Source organism: Falco peregrinus, chromosome 3 (assembly GCF_023634155.1).
Source record: "Falco peregrinus isolate bFalPer1 chromosome 3, bFalPer1.pri, whole genome shotgun sequence".
Classification (NCBI taxonomy): Eukaryota; Metazoa; Chordata; class Aves; order Falconiformes; family Falconidae; genus Falco; species Falco peregrinus.
Window position 1 is genome coordinate 115,470,120 of NC_073723.1, and position 21,445 is coordinate 115,491,564.

General features: G+C 57.0%; 1 protein-coding gene across 1 annotated transcript; it reads left to right on the top strand.

Moving 5' to 3' along the window:
• Positions 1–7,349: 7,349 nt before the first annotated feature.
• Positions 7,350–18,562, top strand: OPRD1 (opioid receptor delta 1). Its single transcript, XM_055800988.1, has 3 exons — positions 7,350–7,705; positions 13,458–13,807; positions 14,515–18,562. The coding sequence occupies exons 1-3, from the start codon at positions 7,488–7,490 to the stop codon at positions 15,048–15,050; spliced, it is 1,104 nt and encodes a 367-aa protein (XP_055656963.1). The 5' UTR covers positions 7,350–7,487; the 3' UTR covers positions 15,051–18,562.
• The last annotated feature ends 2,883 nt before the right edge of the window (positions 18,563–21,445 follow it).

Sequence of the window (21,445 nt, forward strand, 5' to 3'; positions counted from 1 at the left end):
GAAGCACCAAAGCAGTGCTGGCAGAGAGGAGCTGTGCTGCGCCCCGTGAAGCAGCACGGTTAGAGAGCAGCAGGATTGCAGCTGGGTTAGCGCTGACCTGGATTCACAACATCAAAGATAACACCCGTTCCCTCCCCAGAGGCCCCACAGCCCCCCGAGGAGGTGAATTAACTGGCTGAACGCCCCCGTATCCATCCCACCCCAGCACTGACTCTGTGGTGGATGTGCCAGTGATGGCTGGGCTGTGGGGATGGTGGGACATGGTGAGAGCCTTCCCCCTGCCCCAGGTGCTGTGTCAGGAAGGTAAAAAGCTGCAGAAAAAGTAAATAATTCATATGCTGGGAAGGAAAACTGCCTTCTCCACAACAAGGGTGGTTGGAGGTGGCCCAGGGTGTCCAACCCATGCCTGGCCTGGGTCTAACCCCTGTCCTGTGGCACAGCAACAGGCGCTGGCAGGTCCCCCATCAGACTCATTGGAGATGGACAAACTGACCTTACCCTCTTAGGAAACCCGGCTGTAAAACCCCTGTCCCTTGGTAGTGCAACAGGTGTCTGCACACAAGCACATGCACACAGGGTCCTTGCCCCTCCAGCATGTCACGACCAGCCCCAGGCACCAGGACACACAGTCCCCATGTCACAGCAAGTTCCAGGACACACAGTTCCCACATCACAGCAAGCCCCAGGACACACAGTCCCCATGTCACAGTAAGTTCCAGGACATGCAGTCCCCGTGTCACAGCCAGAGTCAGGCACCAGGACACTCAGTCCCCGTATCACACCAGGCACCAGGACATACAGTCCCCATGTCACAGCCAGCCCCAGGACACACAGTCCCTATGTCACTAGGCAGCGGGACATGCAGTCCCCATATCACAGCAGGAGGCACCAGGACACACAGTCCCCATTTCACAGACAGACCCAGGCACCAGGACATACAGTCCTCATGTCACAGCCAGCCCCAGGACACACAGTCCCCATGTCACAGCCTCACAGCATCTCCTCCCTGCCCAGGAAAGCCCAGCCCCAGCCCCTTCGGGGACCCCAGGGCATACATTCACATCAACTCCCCCCACCAGCAGCTCAAAGCTTTATTTTTCCATCACCACTCTGGCTGGGAGCAGCATCCCACCCTGGGTCCCCCCTCCCCACGATGGTTCGTTCAGGAGATGACTCACAGGTTGTTAGCGCTCCCGCCACGCATCAGATGGAAAGCGGCGATGCCACCTCGGAGAGCCAGCCGGAGGGGGGGCACAGCCTGGGCTCCCAGCTCCCCAAAATCTGGGGAGATGCTGCCAGTTCCCAATCAATGCTCTATTGTCAGCCAAAGGCGGCAGCACAGGGGGGTGGGGTGGGCGTGAAAATACCTAAATAAGCAACAATCAGGGAAAATAGAAAGCTCCTGTGGGGGTTGAGTCCCCATGGGTGGGGTATGGTGCAGCACCCTTCACTGCCAGCATGGCTCAGGGAGGCTGGCAGTGCCTGTGAGCCTCATCCCCATCCCTGCTATGGGGCGAAGGAAAAGGGTTCAGTAACCCCTCCAATAAAATAAATAATTAGTTTGGAGGCATTTTTCAAGAAAAAGGGATGAACCAGCTGGTGCACCCAGCCTGTGGCTGCAAGAACCCTCGGTGCACCCAGCGCTGGGGGTAGCAGGGGGCTCAGGGCAGGCTGGCACTGTCACCAGCTGGAGCCCGGCGAGCAGACACTCTCCCTCGTGTCCTGGGGACACTAAGAACATCTCAGGGACACCGGTAGCATCACCCCCGGGACACCACTGACCTCCAGCAGAGGGATGGCTGCCCGCAATGTGCCGAGCGGAGAGTTCCCATCCAACCTCCCGCCCTGGCTCCAACCCCGGCCATCACCCAGGCCACCACCGCTATGTAATACCCAGCCCTCGGAGACAGCCTCCCCGCACACAATGCCGAGGAAGTAATGCTGCAAAACCCCCTCCCTCTCACCACGCAGCCCTGCATAATGGTGAAGCAGAGAAGAATCTCATCTAATTTTAACTCCCCTGATGGATGGGCTTTGTTCTTTCCCAGCAGCTGCCCCGCAAGGTATGAAAACACTCAGCTATGTTGATGTAGAAAAACAAAACACACAAATCAGCCCGTTTTCTTCTTCAAGGCCAATTTACCTGGAGCTGTCAGTGGAGGGAGGGGAAGCGATGAGCCCTGGGGAGCCGGGGGAAACAGCCTGGACCTGCAGCTCAGTGGGTACCAGTGTAGTTGGGCTGATGCTCGTGGAGCATCTGGTCCATTCACTCCCTTGCTTGCAAGTCCCAAAACATCTCAGACCTACAGAAAACAGGATGACATTTTCTGCTACAATTCCCCAAAGAGCAATTCTGCTCATGCCCCAGGTCATCCTTCTAAACAAGGGGAGCTGGGTGCAGACCCCCAAAAAAAGTGGTTCACCACAAGCTGGGCTCCACCTGGGTGCCTCTACCACACTGAGTTTCTCACAGATGCAATGAGGAAGGCAGAAATCCTCCGAGCACATCCATCCCACCTGCCTGAAGGGGCTGACTTAGGGTGGGGTGAATCAGGCCCTGAAGAAGTGTAACAGCAGCTCGGGGCGAGCAGGGTGGGGGTTGATAAATCCCGTCGGCAGGGGCAGGTGTATCACACATGTAAGGGATGGAGGGACAGATGGATTTCTGTTTGGGAAGTGGGAGCTGGCATATGGGACTGCCTTTACCACCTCATAACCTGGTCCCTGCCTCTCACTGAGCCTGGTTCTGGTCCCAGCACCCAGCACCCGTCTCCTCCCCAGGATGCTCAAAGGGGAACCAGGATCTACGGGGACCATGTGGTTCTGACACAGCCATGCTCAGCCCCTCCCTGCCAGCCTCGTTAATTACAGAGGATTCATTTGGGCACTTTCTTACAGTTTCTTGTGCCTTGCTTTCAATGCAGCCTCCCTGTGGAGCCCATTTGATCTCTGGCTCGGGGAGGGATGTGCCAGAGTCCATTCCTTGGGGGAGTTCAGGACAGGGCACCCCAGCAGCCCTCCTGCAGCACCCACCAGGTGCAAACAAAACCCTGCTCTTTTTGCACGTGGTTCTCTGGGCGCTGCAGCACCCACCTGGATCTCCAGTCTTGCAGGAGCATAAAAGCTCTCTCCAGCTTCCCATCTTTGACCTGGAAAACCCCAGTGGCTCAGCCTGGGGCCATCCTGGCGAGGCTCCTCCTGAGCAGAAGGAGCTATTTCAGCTGGCTCGGCTCTGCTCAGGTTGCTGTCTGCCCCGCTTAGCCCAGCTGCCTCCTCACATGCTGATCCCCCTCCCAGCTCCTCTTACGCATCCTGCTATTTTTAGGCTTCGCCTGCAGACCCTGCGACGGGTTCGCACCGCTGAGGGCAGACGGCTTTGGCGAGCAGAAGGGAAGGGAGCTGGTGGGCTCGACAGGAGCTGTTGCCTCCCTGTACCATGCTCCTTCCTTCCCCACAGGAGGGCTTGCATTTGCTACCAAGAGCAAAGCTGTGCAAAAAGTCCTTCTCCTGGCAGTGTGCAGAGGAAACATTCAGGAAACTTTCCAAGCAGCATCTGATTTTGAATTCCGGTGCTGTGGATTTGTTGAGGAGTTTATTCACTTGCTGCCCCAATGGGGTTATTTTGGCTTCTCTTGAGCACCTGGATATGTGGTGCGCTGTTGCCAGAGCCCCACAAAATGCTTTTGTTGAGGGCAAGTGGAAAAGCAGACAAAGGGATGGAGGAAAAAGGTGTCCACACATGTGGTGTTCCTTGCCTGCGGGTACCATCCAGCACTGGTTCATGCCAGGGTGTTAGGAAGGGTCATGGACAACGATGAGACCAAGATGCAGCACTTACGGTGGCATTTCAGTCAGTCCCCATCCCTGCAGTATCGATTCCAGATGCTAAGCTCCAGGTCTGAGCAGTATTTGCCTTGAAAGCAAAACCCTGCACACATAAAAAACCTGCTTGTGTAGCACTGGGAGGCGAGGAAGCGGCACATGAGCTGCAACGCAAGCCAGGGAAAGCCCGTGCATCCAGCACTTGGGGCAGCTCATCTTACCAGAAGCAACACTCAGCCCAGCTGAAAGCCATTGCACCCTGCTGCCCCAGCACCGCTTCTTCACATTTTGGGCAAAAATCCCATAAAAAGGGGAAGCCAAGCACCGGGGAGGGGGAACAAAAATTATATCTTCCACTTTATGCATCACAGCCCTGAATTGTCAGAGGCAGGACTCGAGCTGGCTGCCAAACTAGAAAGTATATCAATATAGAAGTATTTATGTAATTTTTTATACATTCATATCTCAGTTCTATACCTGGCAGAGCTGCCCTGGCTCCCCAGCTCACACCTTGGCCCTGTGGCTGTCAGCACAAGCCCATCGTGGCGCTGCCAGAGCCCCGGTGCAAGGCTCTTTCCAACAGGACCATGGCAAGACAAGGTGAGCAGCACGGATGGAGGCTTGGTGTCCTCCTGAGTTCCGGAAAATCTTTGGGGGGAAGTCATCTCCCATCGTTTCCTCCTCCATTAACCTCCAGACATTCTCATGGATTTTGACTGAAGTCCTGCCAGAGCAGATTCATAACTCCTGTGTGTTATTTTTATGGCCGTTTTAATTAAAAACAATAAATTCCAGAGGGGAAGGGGGTCTTCCCACAGTGAAATATGCTTTGTTGAGTTTGCAGCCTCTGAGTAAATCAAAACACTGCCATTAGCTACAGCTGTAAATCCCCCGACAGACCCCAGCTTGCCGGGCAGATGAGCAACATGAATTTTCCTCCTTGAGAGCCTCAGCATCGCTGTCACCACCCCAATTTAACACTCTCCCTGCACAGGGGGTGTTTGGAGGGGGTGGGAGAGGGCAGCATCCCCCTGTTATCCAGGTTGTGGAGGAGAAAATACAGGCTAAGGCGATGCCACGGAGAACTTCCTAAGAGGAGCAATCCCCTGTAGGAGAGCAAGACTCGACCCTAGATAAAGTGGCATCAATTAAACCCAGGGCTCAGAGAGACGTCCTGGCCATGCCCTCGTTCCTGCCTGGGGGCTGGCCAGCCCAGAAACGGGATCAGGTCCCTTCTCCTGCTGCACGCACGGTCCTCAGGCTCCATGCACCTCAATGGGGTGATGCTCTCCCCTCCATCGTGACCTCCTTGCCTCATTTTCCCTGATTTTGGAAACTACATCCATGGCGCTAGCCCAGCGCAGGAGGTGGAGCAGCAACAACTCAATGCAGGCGGATGAGCAGCAAAGCTCTTTAAAGATTTTCCATTTGTTTCATGTATCTGCTGGGTTTATTTTTAACATTCCAGCTGAAAAAAATAAATAAATGCCGGAGAGAGCTGAGCCCAGAGGATGTGTTTGCTGGAACCTGCCAGGATGATTAGTCCTTTGCAGATAACCCCTTGGAATAGTCAGTGCGGGGTCTCTGGCCGCACCAGGAGCCAAGCAAAGGGATGAGCTCTCTTCCAAAGAGCTCCTCAGCCACGCTAAAAGCTATTTTGCAATCCCCGACCCGACGTTTCCCTCCCACCGGGAGCGATCAGCAGCCAGACTGCGTCAGAGCTGTGCACATCAGAGACTCGCCACCTTGCTCTGGGCCTGGGAGGCTGTTATCACCCCGGGAAGGTGTTTAAAGCCGAGGCCTGGATGACACACAGGTGCAGGACGCAGACCCCTGCCCTGCCTGGGCTCTCGGTGCCTCCTTGCAAAACCAGCACAGGAATGGAAACACCCTCCAGGCAGAGAGGCTGATGCATCGTGTCAGGATGCAGAGTGCAGGACCCAAGGCAGATATAGCACATTAAAGCCATCCTCGCGCTCTCCGTTCCTGCCAGTGCCCACCCCACCAGCCCTCCGGGACAAAGCTGGAGCCTCTGCCACCAAAACCCTCACCCTGTGACGGCAGGGACCCACCGCACATCGCTGCTGCCTCCTCGGTCAGCAGCCCAGGAGCTGTTTACCATCTGAACCATCAGATGAATGAAAAGCTATTAATTCCCTCCTAGGCATTTTGATGAGGCTCTTGATGAAATATCTGGATGCTTCGACACTGCAGGAGTTTTGTGCTGGCAGAGCACTACGCAGACTGAAAACCCCATCTCCAGGGTTGAACCAGCTGCTGGCCTTTCCTCCACATCCTGCATCCACTGCTCCATCCCTCCTGAGCTGAAAGCTCCCCAGATCACAGCAAACCATCCTCCCCAGTCGAGCCTGCTCTGTCCCAGGGCACAGGGCAATGGATGAATCTGTCCCCAAAGCAAAGAGGCGATGGAGTCACCCCAAATGTGGGTTCCCACAGCCCCTGGGTCTCCAGAAAAAATTAAGGCTCCTGCCTCTTTGCTTTGCAGACTCTGGAAGGGGGAAGACCTGCCAGAGGAGTGGGGGTCCTGCCCCAAGGATGCATTCTTGGTAAGGGGAGGGTGACGCTCAGCATCCCACGGAGCAGGTGGCACAGATGGGTCTGTGTTTGCATCCGCACCGTGCAGCATCCCCCTAAATCCCTCACCCTGCAGCAGCACCCCTCCTTCTCCCCCCCAGCACCCCTCCTTATCACCCCCAGTGTTGCTCCCCCAGTCTCTCTTCAGCATTTCCCCCAAACCCCACAGCAACCCCCCCAGACCCCCACCCCACTGCCCCATCAAACCTCCCCCACAGCATCCCTCCTGACCCCCGTTGCAACATCCCCTCAAACCTCAGCATCCCACAGACCCCCCACCCTAGAGCATATGGGGGGAGAGAAGGAGGGGGAGAAAAAGCACGGGGCGGGGGAGGGGGGGCGGAATTGGGGAGACTCCAGCTTTGCTTTGAGGACAAGGGGATGTTTGCACACTCCCCCCCCACTTTCCAGACAAAGAAAATCTGAAAATAGCTGTAGCATGGAGATACATCGTGCTCCCCCTCAAGCCCGGCTCCCCCGGGATGCTCGGGGCCGCCCCTGCAGCCCCCCCGGCAGGGAAGGTGGCAGGCAGGGATGGGGGGCAGGCAGGGATGGGGGCGGGGGGGTGGAGGCAGGGGCTGGGAGGGCATGGCCCGGCAGGGAGACGGAGACAGGCGGAGGGGAGGGGGGGACGGAGGGGGAGAAAGGCAGGAACGGAGGGATGGGGGGAGGCAGGCAGGGCCGGGGGGCACGGGTGGGAAGCAGGGGGTGCAGGCTGGGAGCAGGGGGGCTGCAGGTAGGGACCGGGTGGGCATAGGGAGTGCTGCAGGCAGGGAGCGGGGGGCTGCAGGAGGCATGCAGGCAGGGAGCGGGGGGCTGCAGGGGGGTTGCAGGCAGGGAGCCGCTGGCGGGCGGGGGGAGGCAGGGCGGGGGGAGGCCGGCAGGGAGTGGGGGGGAGGCGGGCAGGGCCACCCCCGGCCCCACGTGGCTCGGGGGACACGCCGGTTTATAAGGCGGGAGCGGCCGCCGCGCGGGTGCGGGAGGCGGCGGCTCTGGCGGCAGCGGGACTCGAACCCGCTGATTTCGGATGCGCCCGGCCGCCACGGCGGGGCCGCGGCCACCCAGGGGCCATGGAGCTGCCCACGGCGCTGCCCACGGCTGCCGGTACCGCCTGGGGCAACGGCTCCGCCTGGGCCCCCCTGCCCGGCCAGGGGGCCAACGACACGGGGCCACCGCGGGCCAAGAACGCCACCTCCATCCTCATCGCCATCGTCATCACCGCGCTCTACTCCGTGGTGTGCGTGGTCGGGCTGCTGGGCAACGTCCTGGTGATGTACGGCATCGTCAGGTGAGAGCGGGCACCCCGCGCCCTCCGCCGTGCCGGGGAGGGTGTGAAACAGGCGAGCGAGGGGCCTGGGGTGGGCTGGGGGTGAGAGGGGAGCGTGTGCGGGAGCTGAGTGTGCGCCTCGGGTGGGCATGCATCAAGTGTGAGCCGGCAGCCAGAGCCAGTGTGCACCATGTGCGAGGTGTGAGATGGCAGCAGAAGTGAGTGTGGCCCAGGATGGCGTGCGCACCAGGGGCAAGTGTGCACCAGGGGCGTGACAGCAGCAGGAGCGAGTGTGCACCAGGACTGAGCGTGTCCCACGTGTGACAGCAGCAGGAGCGAGTGTGCACCAGGACTGAGCGTGTCCCACGTGTGACAGCAGCAGGAGCGAGGGTGGGTGTGCACTGGCTGCGTGTGAGCAGGTAGCATGGGTATGGGTGTACCTGATGGCTGTGATGTGCGTGTGACCAGCAAGCACACACATGTGGGTGGGATGTCCACCCCAAAAAAAGGAAAAAACAAAAGGAAAAAGCAAAGACGGCACGTGCACAAAGCAGCATGGGGGGTGCACGGGAGCCGGTGGCTGGGGAGGAGCTGGGGGACACACCCCGACCCCAGCAGCCGCCTGTTCCTCGGCCCTGTGTGGGAGTGGGGGTTGAGGAGCCGCAGGGGTGGTCACACTGCGGCTGGGGGAGGCGAGAGGCTGGTGGGGGTTTCTTTCCGACATGCAAATGCCACCGTTGAGAGTTGCGGTGTCTGCAGGGAGGCTCCCGAGCCCCCCCCCCCCCCCCCCAGCCCAAGGAGAGGATCTGGGGGGTCCCACCAGTACCTACCCTGCTCCATCAATGGGACCCGAGATGCGCAGAGCGTGGATTACCCACTCCAGCCCATTCCTGGCTCCACCGCAAGCTCGTGCTTGTGCCGTCGGCAGCTCCCAGCCGGCTGACTCCTGCTTTTCTCTAACAAAGAGCAGGACCCGCATCGCCCAGCCCCAGCTCGCACCACGGCTGAGCTGTCCCCCGGCGCCCCAGCACTACCTACCGGCTCCAGCACAGAGACACCCACCCGTGTCCCAGGGGATGCTGAACCCCGCTTTGGCTCTGTCCGGCATGGCAGCGGGGAAGCAGGCACCGGAGCAGGACCTTGGCTGGCAGAGGCACCTCTGCTGAGGCTATCCCTGGGCAGGGAGGGGGTCTGATGGGTGTCTGCACCCCAGGACAAGCAACCCACCTTCTCAGACAGGGCAGGGCGAGACGCTGCTGCACCCAGCCCGGGGTGCGACATTCCCGGCCCCTCTGAGCCCTTTTGTCCGAGCCGCTGGTTGATCCTGTCTGGGTAAGACGGGTTGATGTGGCCAAGGCTGCTGTCAATATGGGGAAATCGATGTGTTGCAGACCACAGACCACCACCGGCAGCGAGGAAGCACGGACCCCCCCATGGCCCCCGGGCCCTGCCGGCAGTGGAGGCAGGAGCCATGCTCGCCACCACTCCGCTGTGGTGACCACGCAGAGACTTCACCCCCTCCAGCCTGGCAGGAGGGAGCACTCTCACTGGGTGCCTGGGCTTCACAGCGCTGAGGGGGGGGCTTATCCTGGGCCCCCCAGGATTCATGGGGTTAACCCCAATTCCCATCACCCCAGGGGTTGCTGTAACTCCAGCCGGGGCCAAAACCCTGGGGCCAAGCCAGAGCTTGTGGATGGATTTAGGCAAACCCCCCATTTTTAACCATTTCCACCACCACCACCCCAGCACTCTCAGTCCATAGCAATCATTACCGGAGGTCAGCATGGCCCGGCCCTGCCTGTGCACGAAATAAATGCCGTGACTCACCGGCAGGGAAGGAAACCAGCCCCGAACGTGCCCACGAGCTGCACCAGGCTGCCCATCACCCTTGCAGTAGGTCCGCCACCCCTGGCTCTTGGGTTGCTCTGGTACTTTTAACCATTGGAGAGGGTGGGCGATGGGCAGTGGGATGGGGGTGTCACTTGCTGACCCCACCTGACACCAGACGGGATTTTTCATCCACTCGAAGGGGCTTTAAAAATCAACCCTAGTCTAAAAAAGCAGATTAATGTAATCGTGGCAGAGACATACGCCACGTACAGTGTCATGGTGAAGGATGCATGTTATTAGACCCCCTCCAGCTGGTTCTGCTCCGTGAGGAAAAGGAAAGGCATTTTAAAGAGAAAGCTTTAATGTGGTACAAACAACATCCTCCCTATTAACTCACTGAGTAACCTAATGTTACCCGTGCTTTAGAAAGCCTGACTCTACAGCTTCCACACATCCCGAGAGGGGCAGGGTTTCTTGTCCCCCATTTTCTGACCCACCAGCTGATGCTGGAATTAAACACATCTCCCAAGGAATGAAGAAACGTTCCTCAGAGCCGTGGGGCAGGAGGGGCTGGCCGAGCCTGCTGGGCATTTCATGGTGCTTCGCTGGCCGAGTCGCTCACGTCGCAGGGATCGGGCCAGGACTAGGTAGGCTCCGCTAGGGAAACCTGTGTCCATGCAGGATAGGGCTGTGGGATGGGAGCAGCTTGGATTCAGAGCTTGCAGCCTGCAAGCACGGCTGGAGTGTGTCCTGCAGGGCTCAGGGTCCCTGGGGATGCGGTGCTGAGGATGCTGCAGAGTCCGTGCATGCCAGGGAGCAGGCAGACGCAGGACCCTGCTCCAGGGCCCTCAGCTGAGCTCCCCAGACAGACACCCAGCACCACAGAGAGCCAAGCACAGCTGAAACCCAAAGCACTCCTTGCTCCGAGCTGCCAACAACCAGCCAGGCGCCCGGAGGAGCTCAGCACCCTTTGACAGCAGCGCAGCCGGCAGCTCTGACAGTGACCAGCACTGCAGTTACCACTGCATGGTCAGGCGTTTTTAAAAATACCCCTGGAAGCAATTTGCAGCTGCAAGCTCAGGCTTGCAAGTGCCCACGTCCCCGCAGAGCCCATCAGCCCCCCGCCAGCTCCCACACAGGCTGCGAGGGCATCCCTTTGCTGGGCGCAGGATTTGTTGAGCCAGGCTCCTTAAGGCAGCAGCTTTTAGCAGCTCCAGGAGTTTTGCGAGTGGTTTCTTTCACTTATTTATTTTCCAAGAGGTTTGGAGACCTCTAAGAGGGTCCCTACCTGGGAGTCCAGATGACGGCATCGCTGTTGGCATGCAGAGGTGCCCTGCGCTTGCTCCGGCCCCTCCAGCTCCATCTCCGTCAACACCTTCCAAATTGTTTCGTTCAAGTGCGTAACTTCCCAATCAAGGCACTTGCTTAATTGCGATGGGTTTGGCAGCCTGGGGAGCTCCATCAGCAGAAGCGGCCGGTTTGCTCTGCTGCCGGTGACAAACCTCTTTCCTGGAGCAGCAGCTTTGTCTGCAGCTCTGGGGGTGTCACCAGGCTGGACCCCCCACCCCGTGCAGTGGGTTTGACCCTCAGTCCCAGAGCGGGATGAATCCTGCACTGAAACCCCAGTTCCAGGGGCTAAATTGTCATCCCCATCATCCCAGTCATCCCCATCCCTTCACCAGCACAGCCCCATCCTGCCTGGGGAGGGGGCTACAGCGCTGCACAGCCCCCCCTTCCCCCCCCCCCCCCCCAGCACAGCTGGCAGGGGCTTGGGGAAGTGCTTACCCAGCATGGCCGAGCACGCCTGGCAGAGCATGGCATAAATCACCGATTTTTTCCAGAGACCAAAGAAGTGTGAATCTACCTGAAACGACTATTTTTTAATCTAGGCGAGGTAAAACCTAACAATAAGACAAATCCTCAGCATGTTGTTTAACCTGGAATTAGGCTTTTCTAAGAGATGCATTTGCAAAACAGCTTGGGAAAATAACACTAAAGAGAACTGAAAAGGACTTTTCAAGGAAAAGACATTTTTAATGCCATATTAAAAATAAAACAAAAAAAAGTTCAACTGAAATATTTCCACCCTTGGGCAAGGGGCTGCCGTTTGCAGCCAAGGCAAAGGAGAAGGGAACGCTCTTGGAGCTGGGTGCCCATCCAAGCTGCTCTTGTCTCCCAGAGATAAATGGTTTTTTGTAGCTTCCATCTTCTGATTCTACCGACAGTGCAACCCAGTGGGTCTGTGTCCCCACCAGTGCGCTCTCCTGACCCTGCTGGGATGGATGGATGAAGGGGCTGGATACCAGGGGCTGGATGCTGGGGCTCTTTCCTACAGCAGCGTGCTCTCCAGCCAGGGCAGCAGAGCAACAGCCATCTGAGATGGGAGCTACTCAAGCCCCTCACCCCAGTTTACCCACCAGACCCCCACACACGATGGGGTCCTTCTATATGAGCTGTGCCAGTCACCTTGTCACCTGGCAGCCAAGGGGTTGCCTTCCCCCCATGCACTGGGGCTGAATTCAGCCCCCCTGTCTCTAGGGCTGAACCCCACCCCGGGGGTGCTACAGGCAGGTTTAGCCACGCATGGCAACGCTCGTGTTCAAACTGACACTTTTGTTAATTAATTAGGGTGCATCTAAGCACGCTCAGGGCTGCGGGGGATGCTCTGAGCAACAGGGACTTGCTGGAAGCGAGCGCAAGGAAAGGGTTTGAGCCGCTGGTGTCACCCTGCCCACAGTCTAGCAAACAACTGGGGGCTGCTGCAGAGCCCCCCCAACCCAACCCAAACACACTGCCCTTTGGGGACCCCCGCCAGCCCCTCGGCAGCAGGGATGCGCATCCATTTTTCAACCCAGCCACACCATTCAAAGCATCGCCTTGAGCCACACCTGTGGGGCTGGATGCTCCAAGGACCCACCCCCACCCCCACCCGCCCTGGCACCCACCAGAACTGTGCCTCATCCCTTCAGGAAGGGTTTCGGTGCTCAGGACTGGCTGTTTTACCATGATATGACAAGGGCTGGAGCCGGCACACCAGCCACAGGCGGCTGCAGCCCTTGCTGAGCACCCTGGGGAAAGCAGCACTGTGCCCCTGAGCCGCGGATGGTGACCGAGGCTTCCCCAAAGGCTCCGGAGCTGGAGCCTGGATAATTGGGCTGCTTCCAGATGGCCTGTTTCCGAGGGTCATCGATCCAATTTCTGCAAGTAAACTCGACAGGGAAGCAAGCTAGATAATCACGATTTACTGGGTGGAAAATCAGATAAAGGAAGTTTCGGGAGGTAAAGGACATTGTGCAACTGATTCAGGGAAATGGAGTAAATCGATTTAGTTGGAGAAGTGACTTCTCTGAAAATTTCTTCAGATTTGCTTGGAATAAAGACAGCCACAGGAATAAGTGTCATCTCCCTGGCAGGGTAAGGGATAACCACTTCGGAAGGGTCCAGGTGCCAGGGCTTCAACCCACACTAAAACCATGCACGGACACAAGGACTTTCTCAACATGCTCCCTGGTCCACCTGGAAAGGTGCTGAGCACACCAGTGGAGCAGAAGGGCACGTCACAGGCACGTGCCTTTGCCCACCGAGGGCGATGGCACCTTGCGAGCAGCCAGGGAAAGCCAGGCTGTGACCCCTCCTCGTCATACTGAGCGTGCACGTGCTTTGGATCACAGGGTCATTTAGGCTGGAGAAGACCCAGCACTGCTGAGCCCACCACTAAACCACGTCCCTGAGCACCACATCTACACGTCTTTTAAATACCCCCAGGGATGGCGACTCAACCGTGTCCCTGGGCAGCCTGTTCCCATGCTTGACCACCCTTTTGGTGAAGAAATTTGTCCTAACACCCAACCTAAACCTCCCCTGGGCAACCCAAGGCCATTTCCTTGGGCATGGTAAGCCAGCCCTGACCACCTGTCACAGCTCCCTTCTCTGCCACCCCCAGGTACACCAAGATGAAGACAGCCACCAATATCTACATCTTCAACCTGGCCCTGGCAGATGCGCTGGCCACCAGCACACTGCCCTTCCAGAGCGCCAAGTACCTGATGGAGACCTGGCCCTTCGGGGAGCTGCTCTGCAAAGTTGTGCTCTCCATTGACTACTACAACATGTTCACCAGTATCTTCACCCTCACCATGATGAGTGTGGACCGCTACGTCGCTGTGTGCCACCCAGTCAAGGCCCTGGACTTCCGCACACCAGCCAAGGCCAAGGTCATCAATGTCTGCATCTGGGTGCTTTCCTCCCTCATCGGTGTGCCCATCATGGCCATGGCGGTCACCAAGTCAAAAGGCAAGTGGCTTCTGGAAAAGGTCCCCTCCTGTCCCATCTGTCCATCCCGGGGGGGAGCTGGCAAACCCAAGCCACCGGTTCCTGCAGCAGGTGGGAGCTCAGCGATGGGCACCCCTCTGTGGGACCATAGCATGTCCTGCCACGGAATACTCGGCACAGTGTTATTTTCTGTCTTGGCTTCAAAGGCTGGAAACTGTTCCAGAAATTGTCCTCCCCCCTTCCCTACCTCCAGTCCAACCAGTGCCTCTCCCCAGCTCCTGGGTTGCAAATCAGGAGCCTAAAAACCCCCACAGTGGTATCGCAAAGACCCCAGCTGGCCCACGCTGAGATCCGCAGCTCCTGTGTGAGGACACCAGCCCTCGGCTGCTGGGAAAGTTCTGGGCGTCTTGGGGAAGTGGGCAGGTTTCAGTGGAAGGTGACATGGGGATGTGACCACCACAGTGGTTGGGAGGAGACAGCATGGGGATGGCCCAGGAGGCTCTGCAGGGAACAAGTCCCTGGGTCACTGCACCCACTGCATCCTCTCAGCACCCCGGGGCTGGTGGCACAAAGTTCCTGGGAGGGTCTCTGCAGAAAGCTGGCAGGTGGGCATGCCTCTCCTTGTGTTTCTAACAAGCATGGACATGCCCAGCCATGACCGATCAGAAGGCAGGCAGTATTCACAGCAGACACTCCACCAGCTCCCTCTCTCATCATCTTCTCTCTCACAGATGGGATGGTGCTGTGCACGCTCCAGTTTCCTGATCCTCCCATCTACTGGGACACCGTGACCAAGATCTGTGTCTTCATCTTCGCCTTTATGGTGCCCATCTTGGTCATCACCATCTGCTATGGGCTGATGATCCTTCGCCTGAAGAGCGTCCGCCTCCTCTCGGGCTCCAAGGAGAAGGACCGCAACCTGCGGCGCATCACGCGCATGGTGCTGGTGGTGGTGGCAGCCTTCATCATCTGTTGGACACCCATCCACATCTTCGTCATCGTCTGGACGCTGGTGGACATAGATAAGAAGAACCCCTACGTGGTGGCCAGCCTGCACTTCTGCATTGCCCTGGGTTACACCAACAGCAGCCTCAACCCCGTCCTTTATGCTTTCCTGGATGAAAATTTCAAGAGGTGTTTCCGAGAGTTTTGCCTGCCTTTCCGAGCCCGCGTGGACCAGAACAGCTTCTCCCGTGCCAGAAACACCACGCGGGAGCGGGTCTCCACCTGCACACCTTCCGAAGCTCGCAACAAGCCAGCATGACTAGACGTGGGCAGCTTCCAGCGGGGCTGCCGGGACCACGGAGGGGACGACCTGCGCTCAGAAGTGACCCAGGTCACCACCACGGAGCTCTAGCAGGGTGGTGACCTGGGTGCTGCTCGATAATGCCGCTGGGTTTAAGTTCAGACTGACAGCAAGTGACTGCAAAGACTTTTTTCATCCTGGAAAACCAGGGATGGGGGAATCGGGACCCCCCCAGGCAATGTGGGGAGAGGACCAAAACAAGAGGCAACCTGGGCAGGGCTGCTCTGCTGCTGGTCCCACCGCGGCTGGGGACAGTCGGCAGCCCCGTACACCCAACGAGGGCTGTCACCCTCCAACACACGGCTACTGGCAAAGCCTACGCATCCTGGGACGCCGTGACTGCAATGACCACCTGCTTCTCCTGCGTGGGCCAAGGTAGCACCACAGCCCGTGGCAAGAGGGGAAACGCTCCCCTGGCAGAAGCGGACTGTGCCAGGGGGTGATGCCACATCACGGGGCCTCGCTCCATCCCCCTCTGAGCTGTGTCTGGTTGTTTTTTACAACCAGAGATGGGAAGAGAAAACAACACCACTTCAGAGACACTGTTATCAAAGAGCCCCAGATCCACAGGAAAAAATTTACTGGAGTTCTTCAAACAGGGACTGCCTCCAGAGGACAACTTTCTACTGTTAACGTCATTACTGTATTATTTAGAGACCTCTGGCTGCAGCCAGGGCAGCCCCAGACACAGATGTGATAATGGGAATATGGATACACGGCCAGGGGCTGGGTAGAGGGATGGAGCAGGACACATCCCAAGCCCAGCCGGTGTCCACGTGCCAGTGCCAAGTTCCCCTGGCCCAGCATCCATCAGGGCGACAGGGAAACCACTTCCTCATCCGTCTGCCTCCGAAGACATTAAGGCTGAGAAAGATCTCATTAAGGGAGCAATTCATGGGAATTTGAGGAGTTTCTCGCAGTGCTAAAGCAATTAGGATGGACTAACGGGCGGCGCTGGGAGGGCTCTCTCCCCTGCCTGCCAGGTGAAGGATGAGCAGTAGCACTGCCCCAATTTCCTTTAGCAAAGCCAAAAAGGATAGGGTTTTTTTTTAGAAGAAGATGGGAAAAACATCACCATCATTTCATGATTTCCCAAGCAAAGACAGATGTCATACAAGCACTGGGAAAGGACCCACCACCCACAAGAGGCACAGATTTTGGGATTTCATGCTCAGCACTCATCTGGTTGGAGCAGCCATCCCTCCGAAGAGGCAGCCGAGCTCCGAGGCAGCACATCCTGCGGGAGCCACCGGCCAGGGACCTCTGGACCACATTACCTGCTGCTAAACGATGACTGATGGGTCCTCGCAGCCTTCCGCTCACTGAATCTCCCGTGCTGGCTGCCAGCAGCATCCGGGAGCCACGACTTTTCCTTCCTCTCACCTTCCCACCACTGTGGCTGCAACTGGGAGGTCAAACAGCCGGAAGAGGAGGAGGAGGCGGTGGCTCGGAGGGAGCCATAATAGCATTTATTGGACAAATTGATGCAGCTGGAGGAAGCAGGCGAGTGCCTGGGTGCACCTGGGGCTCGTGGGCTGGATGGAGAGCCTGGGCTGCATCTCTGGTTTTTCCAGTTGCATCAATTTAGCCTAATAAAGGCCATTACCTCTCCTTACCAGCCCTACCTTTCTCCAGAGCCTGTGGAAATTGCAGCCTCCCTGTTAGGAAGGCAGAGACGATGAGGCAGCCAAAACCAATTTCTCTTTCAAAGGAACCAAATAAGGTGAAATTGCCCATCTGGATCTCGAATCAATTGCTGCCGAAGCACACGAGCCATCCCCTTGTCTGCCTGCCCCTGTCACCCTGCCCCGAGCAAAAGCATCTGGCTTGGTGTTACGTCAGCCTGGAGACCTCCAGCTCCCGCCCAGGGCTCCTCTGGATCCCTTTGCAGGCACGGATGGAGTCCTGGACCACCAGCAGAGCCACGCTTGGTCTCCTCGTCCCCTGCCACTGCAAGCCTGGCTGCTTGTGGAGCATGGAGCATCGGGTGCAGGAGGGCGAGCAGGACAGGCTCTGGGGCAGGAACTGGGGGAGACCCCCAGGGTCCTACGAGGCTGAGCTTCAGCTCCATGGGAAGAGAGACTAAGGTGTCCAGAAGGAGTTGGAGACCACCTTTCAGCTCTCCACCTCCACCCACCCTGGGGGCAAAGCCCTCAGCAGCATGTGGTGGGAACGGCTCTTGGTCTGGAGCTGGTTCATGGTGAGGTCTTGGCAATGGTGGGGGTCCCACCAGGGCTGGGTGTCCCCGCAGGGGTGGAATGTCCCACTCTGGACCAGGACATCTTGGGTTTCACTCCAGGATTCAGCATGAAGCTGAATTCCAGCTTGATATCTTAATCTGGGGGGTACCCCCAAAAATTTGATGACTCAAAATCATTGACCTCTTCACTCACCTTGGCCAGTGTCTCAGTGTCTCCTAGAGATGCCAACCCCATGATCCAGGCCGGTAAAGGCACGAAGGACAGCAGAGTTCCCAACCACAGCAGCAGTGTTGCTGAGAGCACAGCGAAGAAACTGGGGGACACGGGGGAGACGAACCCCATCAACTGTGGATGGGGCATCTCTGCCCCAGCGCAACATGCTGTCATGTTGGGGGGGTCCAAGCTGCAAGTGCTGGGGGCTGCAGGATGGCTTGGGACTCCACAGGCAGCTTGGCCACCCCCCAAATCTCAGCCACCCCATTCCCCATCCCCACGGGGCCTTTTTTCCATCTGCCAAATTCTCAGCTTGCTGGGACATGTGCCTGCAATGGCCTTAAAGCAGGTTAAAAGGCTTCAAGCCATTATTTTTTAAATACAGCCACGCTTGGGCAGAACTCGGAGCCCAGGACACGGGATCGTGGCTTTTCTTAGCTTAGGTTTTTCTGAAGAATAATAAAAAGGAATATTCCTGGGGGAAAAGGGGATGCTGATGGCAAACACTGTGCCGGAGCCCTTGCAATGACACAGCCCCAGAGCATCACCCACCTGCTTGTTCCAGCAGCATTTGAGGGCTGGTCTGGCCTCTCCCCACAACAGCAACCCCCCCCCAGCTCCACCAGCCCCTCGTTCAGGCTGGGAGCACAGGGTCAAATCCTGACCCAGGGAAACACCACTGGGAGCTTCTATCTGCCCGTGCAGGGCCGTGCCGCAGCTGGGATGCTTGGAGGGCACTCTGTGTACTTATATATATATTTAGATATATGTATATCTCTCTGTCTATAGCTGTATGAAATTCAAGTGACCCCAGGTCACCCCAGCCCACCCTGCTATAGCAGACCCTGCTACTCTGTGTGATGGAGCTCGGGCTCCTGCCGGGTCCGCAGCACCGACTGGGACCTCGCAAAGAGCTTCAGCTGGTACCTCCAGCTCCAGCCCTCGCGATTCTGGGCTTTTGATGGCATTTCTGTATAGGAACGATGCTTTCTAAAAAACTAAATAAAACAAGAGATAGCAAACAGTTTCCAGCTCTCGACTCTCAGGGTGATGTTCGGGGAGTGATGGGAGAGGAACCTCTAAATTCAAGTTTTAAAGACCCCCATACCAGGAAAAACCCACCTTTGTGAAACAGGGAGTCCCTTTAGCCGAGGTTATTTTGCCAGCACTGATAACCAAAAGCCTTTGCACTGCACCAGCGGCACGTGAGGGGTTCCTCTGCTGCCGGTTGTCCAGATAGTTTTATTTCAATAGCCCAGCAGCTCAAATCCTAGCCCAAATTACATTTGTAATTTAAATGCTAATGAGGATTTAGTGAAAATCCAACGGAAAGGGGTGTTGGAGCCTGTAACTCCATTCCCACTTAGTGAGACTTTGGATGTCAAAGTATTTATTGCTTCTGCCGTGTCAGTTTGTGAAGTGTTTTGTGAGTTCCCAAAGAACGGCAAAACCGCAAAGAGCACAGGGTGGATGCGAAAACCAGACTTCCCACCTGGAGATGATTTCTAGCAGGGTCATCGCTGCTCCAGCACTGCTCCAAGACCCTTCTCCATCATCCAGCACCCTCGGAAACCGAAGCTGGGCACCGCCTCCAGTGATTTCACAGCCCAGTTAAACCAGCAGCCAGCCCAGCTGAATAATGCAGCGACGCGTGCCAGCACACGGGAGCTGCCACGCACCTACAAGCTATTTCCAGGGACCATCTTTACAGTCTAGTAACACATTCGCTGCAGAAAACATTCTTTTTTTTTTAAAAAAAATTAATCCACCAAATAATGAACCCTAGTGTAACAGGCTTTATTCTTACACGTGTGATTAATTATGAAGCTGCCTGTTTCTTTGTCTGCACTGCAGGTTTAGGCTGACTTTGTAATTGCATTATTATGCATATGGAAATGAGTAAATCTGGCTTTCCTGGCGAGGACATGGGTGGTATCTCCCACTACCCTTGCTCCAGAGCAGCCCGGGGTGGATTCAGGCTCTCAGCCCTGAAGAGATGCTTCTCATTTTGCAATTCATCATTTAAAAAGAAAAAAAAAATCCACTATGAATAATTACTAGGGTTTTCTCCCCCCCTCCCCTGATTTCATAGATACAAATTCTGCTCAGCTTGTGCTATTTTATTCCCTGTGCAAGTGGGACTGGGGGGAACACGCAGAGCCCCGGCGCCGGCGTGGGTGGTGGGTGTCCCATGGGAGCACAGGGGCTTCTCCAGGCAGGGAAGGGGCCAGGCTGCTGTTTCCAGCTCCTGAGGGATGTCCTGGGCTGGGTGAGAAGTTTCCTGAGTTTTGGCCTGTTAAACGAGCTGAACCAGGACTTCAGCAGTTTTGGGAGCGGGCAGAGAGACCCACACGTCGCTATTTCAACCCAATTCCCATCCTCAAGAGACCCCACAAGCTCCTCTACCAGGAGCCACACCAGACCATCACACGCCCCACTTATACTGGCATATACTGGCCAGTTTCCCGGCCTTAACGACAGGACTCTGGGAGGTGAGACCACCCGGTGAGATGACCAGACTCCTTAACTCCAGCCATCGTTACAGACCTGCGTGACCCGACAAGCTGCAGCAGGCTGTTTAATTAGCCCAGGGAAAACTACGTGGCCCTGCCAGCAGGCAACTTGGCAATAATTAACACTCGTTTCCTCTTGGAAGCAGGAAAAGGAGAACAAGAAATCAACTTAGCATCCCCCAAACCCTCTTGAAGATGCAGTTCCCTCCCAGTAGATCCTGCAGGAGCGTTGCATAGGTAGATTTTTTTGGCATTCAAAAAAGCATCATGTTAAAAAACAAGAAAAAAACCCCAGAACCCCACCCATCGCTCAAATGACACACAAAGTGCTTTTTATTCTGGAGACAAAAGAGCTTCACAACACCAGAGCTCATCCACTGTGGATGCTGAAAGCCCCAAATCCCATTCTCATCTTTTGTCTGTAAATTAAAAGCCTTTTACACACTTCAAATAGCAACAGATGGGGACCGGGAGGGTGGGGATCAGAGCCGCTGACCCGGGACCCCCGGCAATGGGAAAGGGTCTGGCTGTGCCGGTGCTGGACCGAGACCAGTCCCTGGCACAGCCAGGAGTTCCTCCCAAACCCCACCACAGGACTCAGTTTTCTCCTCCTCACCCCCAAAACACCGCTGCCTTGCTCTGCCAGTGCAAAACCTTGTTAATGAGACATTTCCCTTTCCTCAATTAAACTGTTTTCCTTCGCCCACCCTCTCCCCTCTTCGTGGGGGCTCATCCTTCCCCCAATTTCCAGCAACTTCCCATTGAAGTGTCACTCTGCCTCCCAAGACAATGCCGGCTGATTCATCAGCTCTGAATATTTTAAACCCTATTGTTCTCCCCAGCCCTGTTTTCCCCCTCTTCTTGAAAATACCAGCAAGCTCAGGGATGTTTTCCCCTTCCCGGGAGCACAACCAGCCCCTTGAGGATGGGTGGATGGGAATGATCCCATCCCATTTGGGAATGACTGGGGTTTTGTCCCCGGCTGCAGGAGCTGGAGGTGCATCGGCTCCTGGCAGGATCTGGCCCTGGGGCCTCTTGCACCGGCTTTTCTTGGTTCAGTTTTGCATCATGAAACTTCCCTGTCCAACAGCGGGACTGAGAAGGCGGGATTGAGAAAAGCTGCCCTGAGCTGATGGAAGGAGAGGAGCTGGGAGCAGAGCCCGACCCACCAGGGATGCCCCAGGGTGCCAGTCCCTGGTGTGATGAGGGTGGGGTGATGAGGAGGGGGGAGCCAAACCCCAGCCAGCCTGGGTTTGCACCGGGGAGGTTACAAAGCAAAACACTTTGCTGACGGCTGGGCAGTCGCCGGGGTGCGGTGGGTGCCTTGGCCAGGCTGGTCGGGTCCCTCTCTGGCTGCTTTGCACATCCCCTTCCCCTCCAAGCTGCCAGCAACGCCTCGGGGGGCTCCAGCCCTTACCAGGGTGAC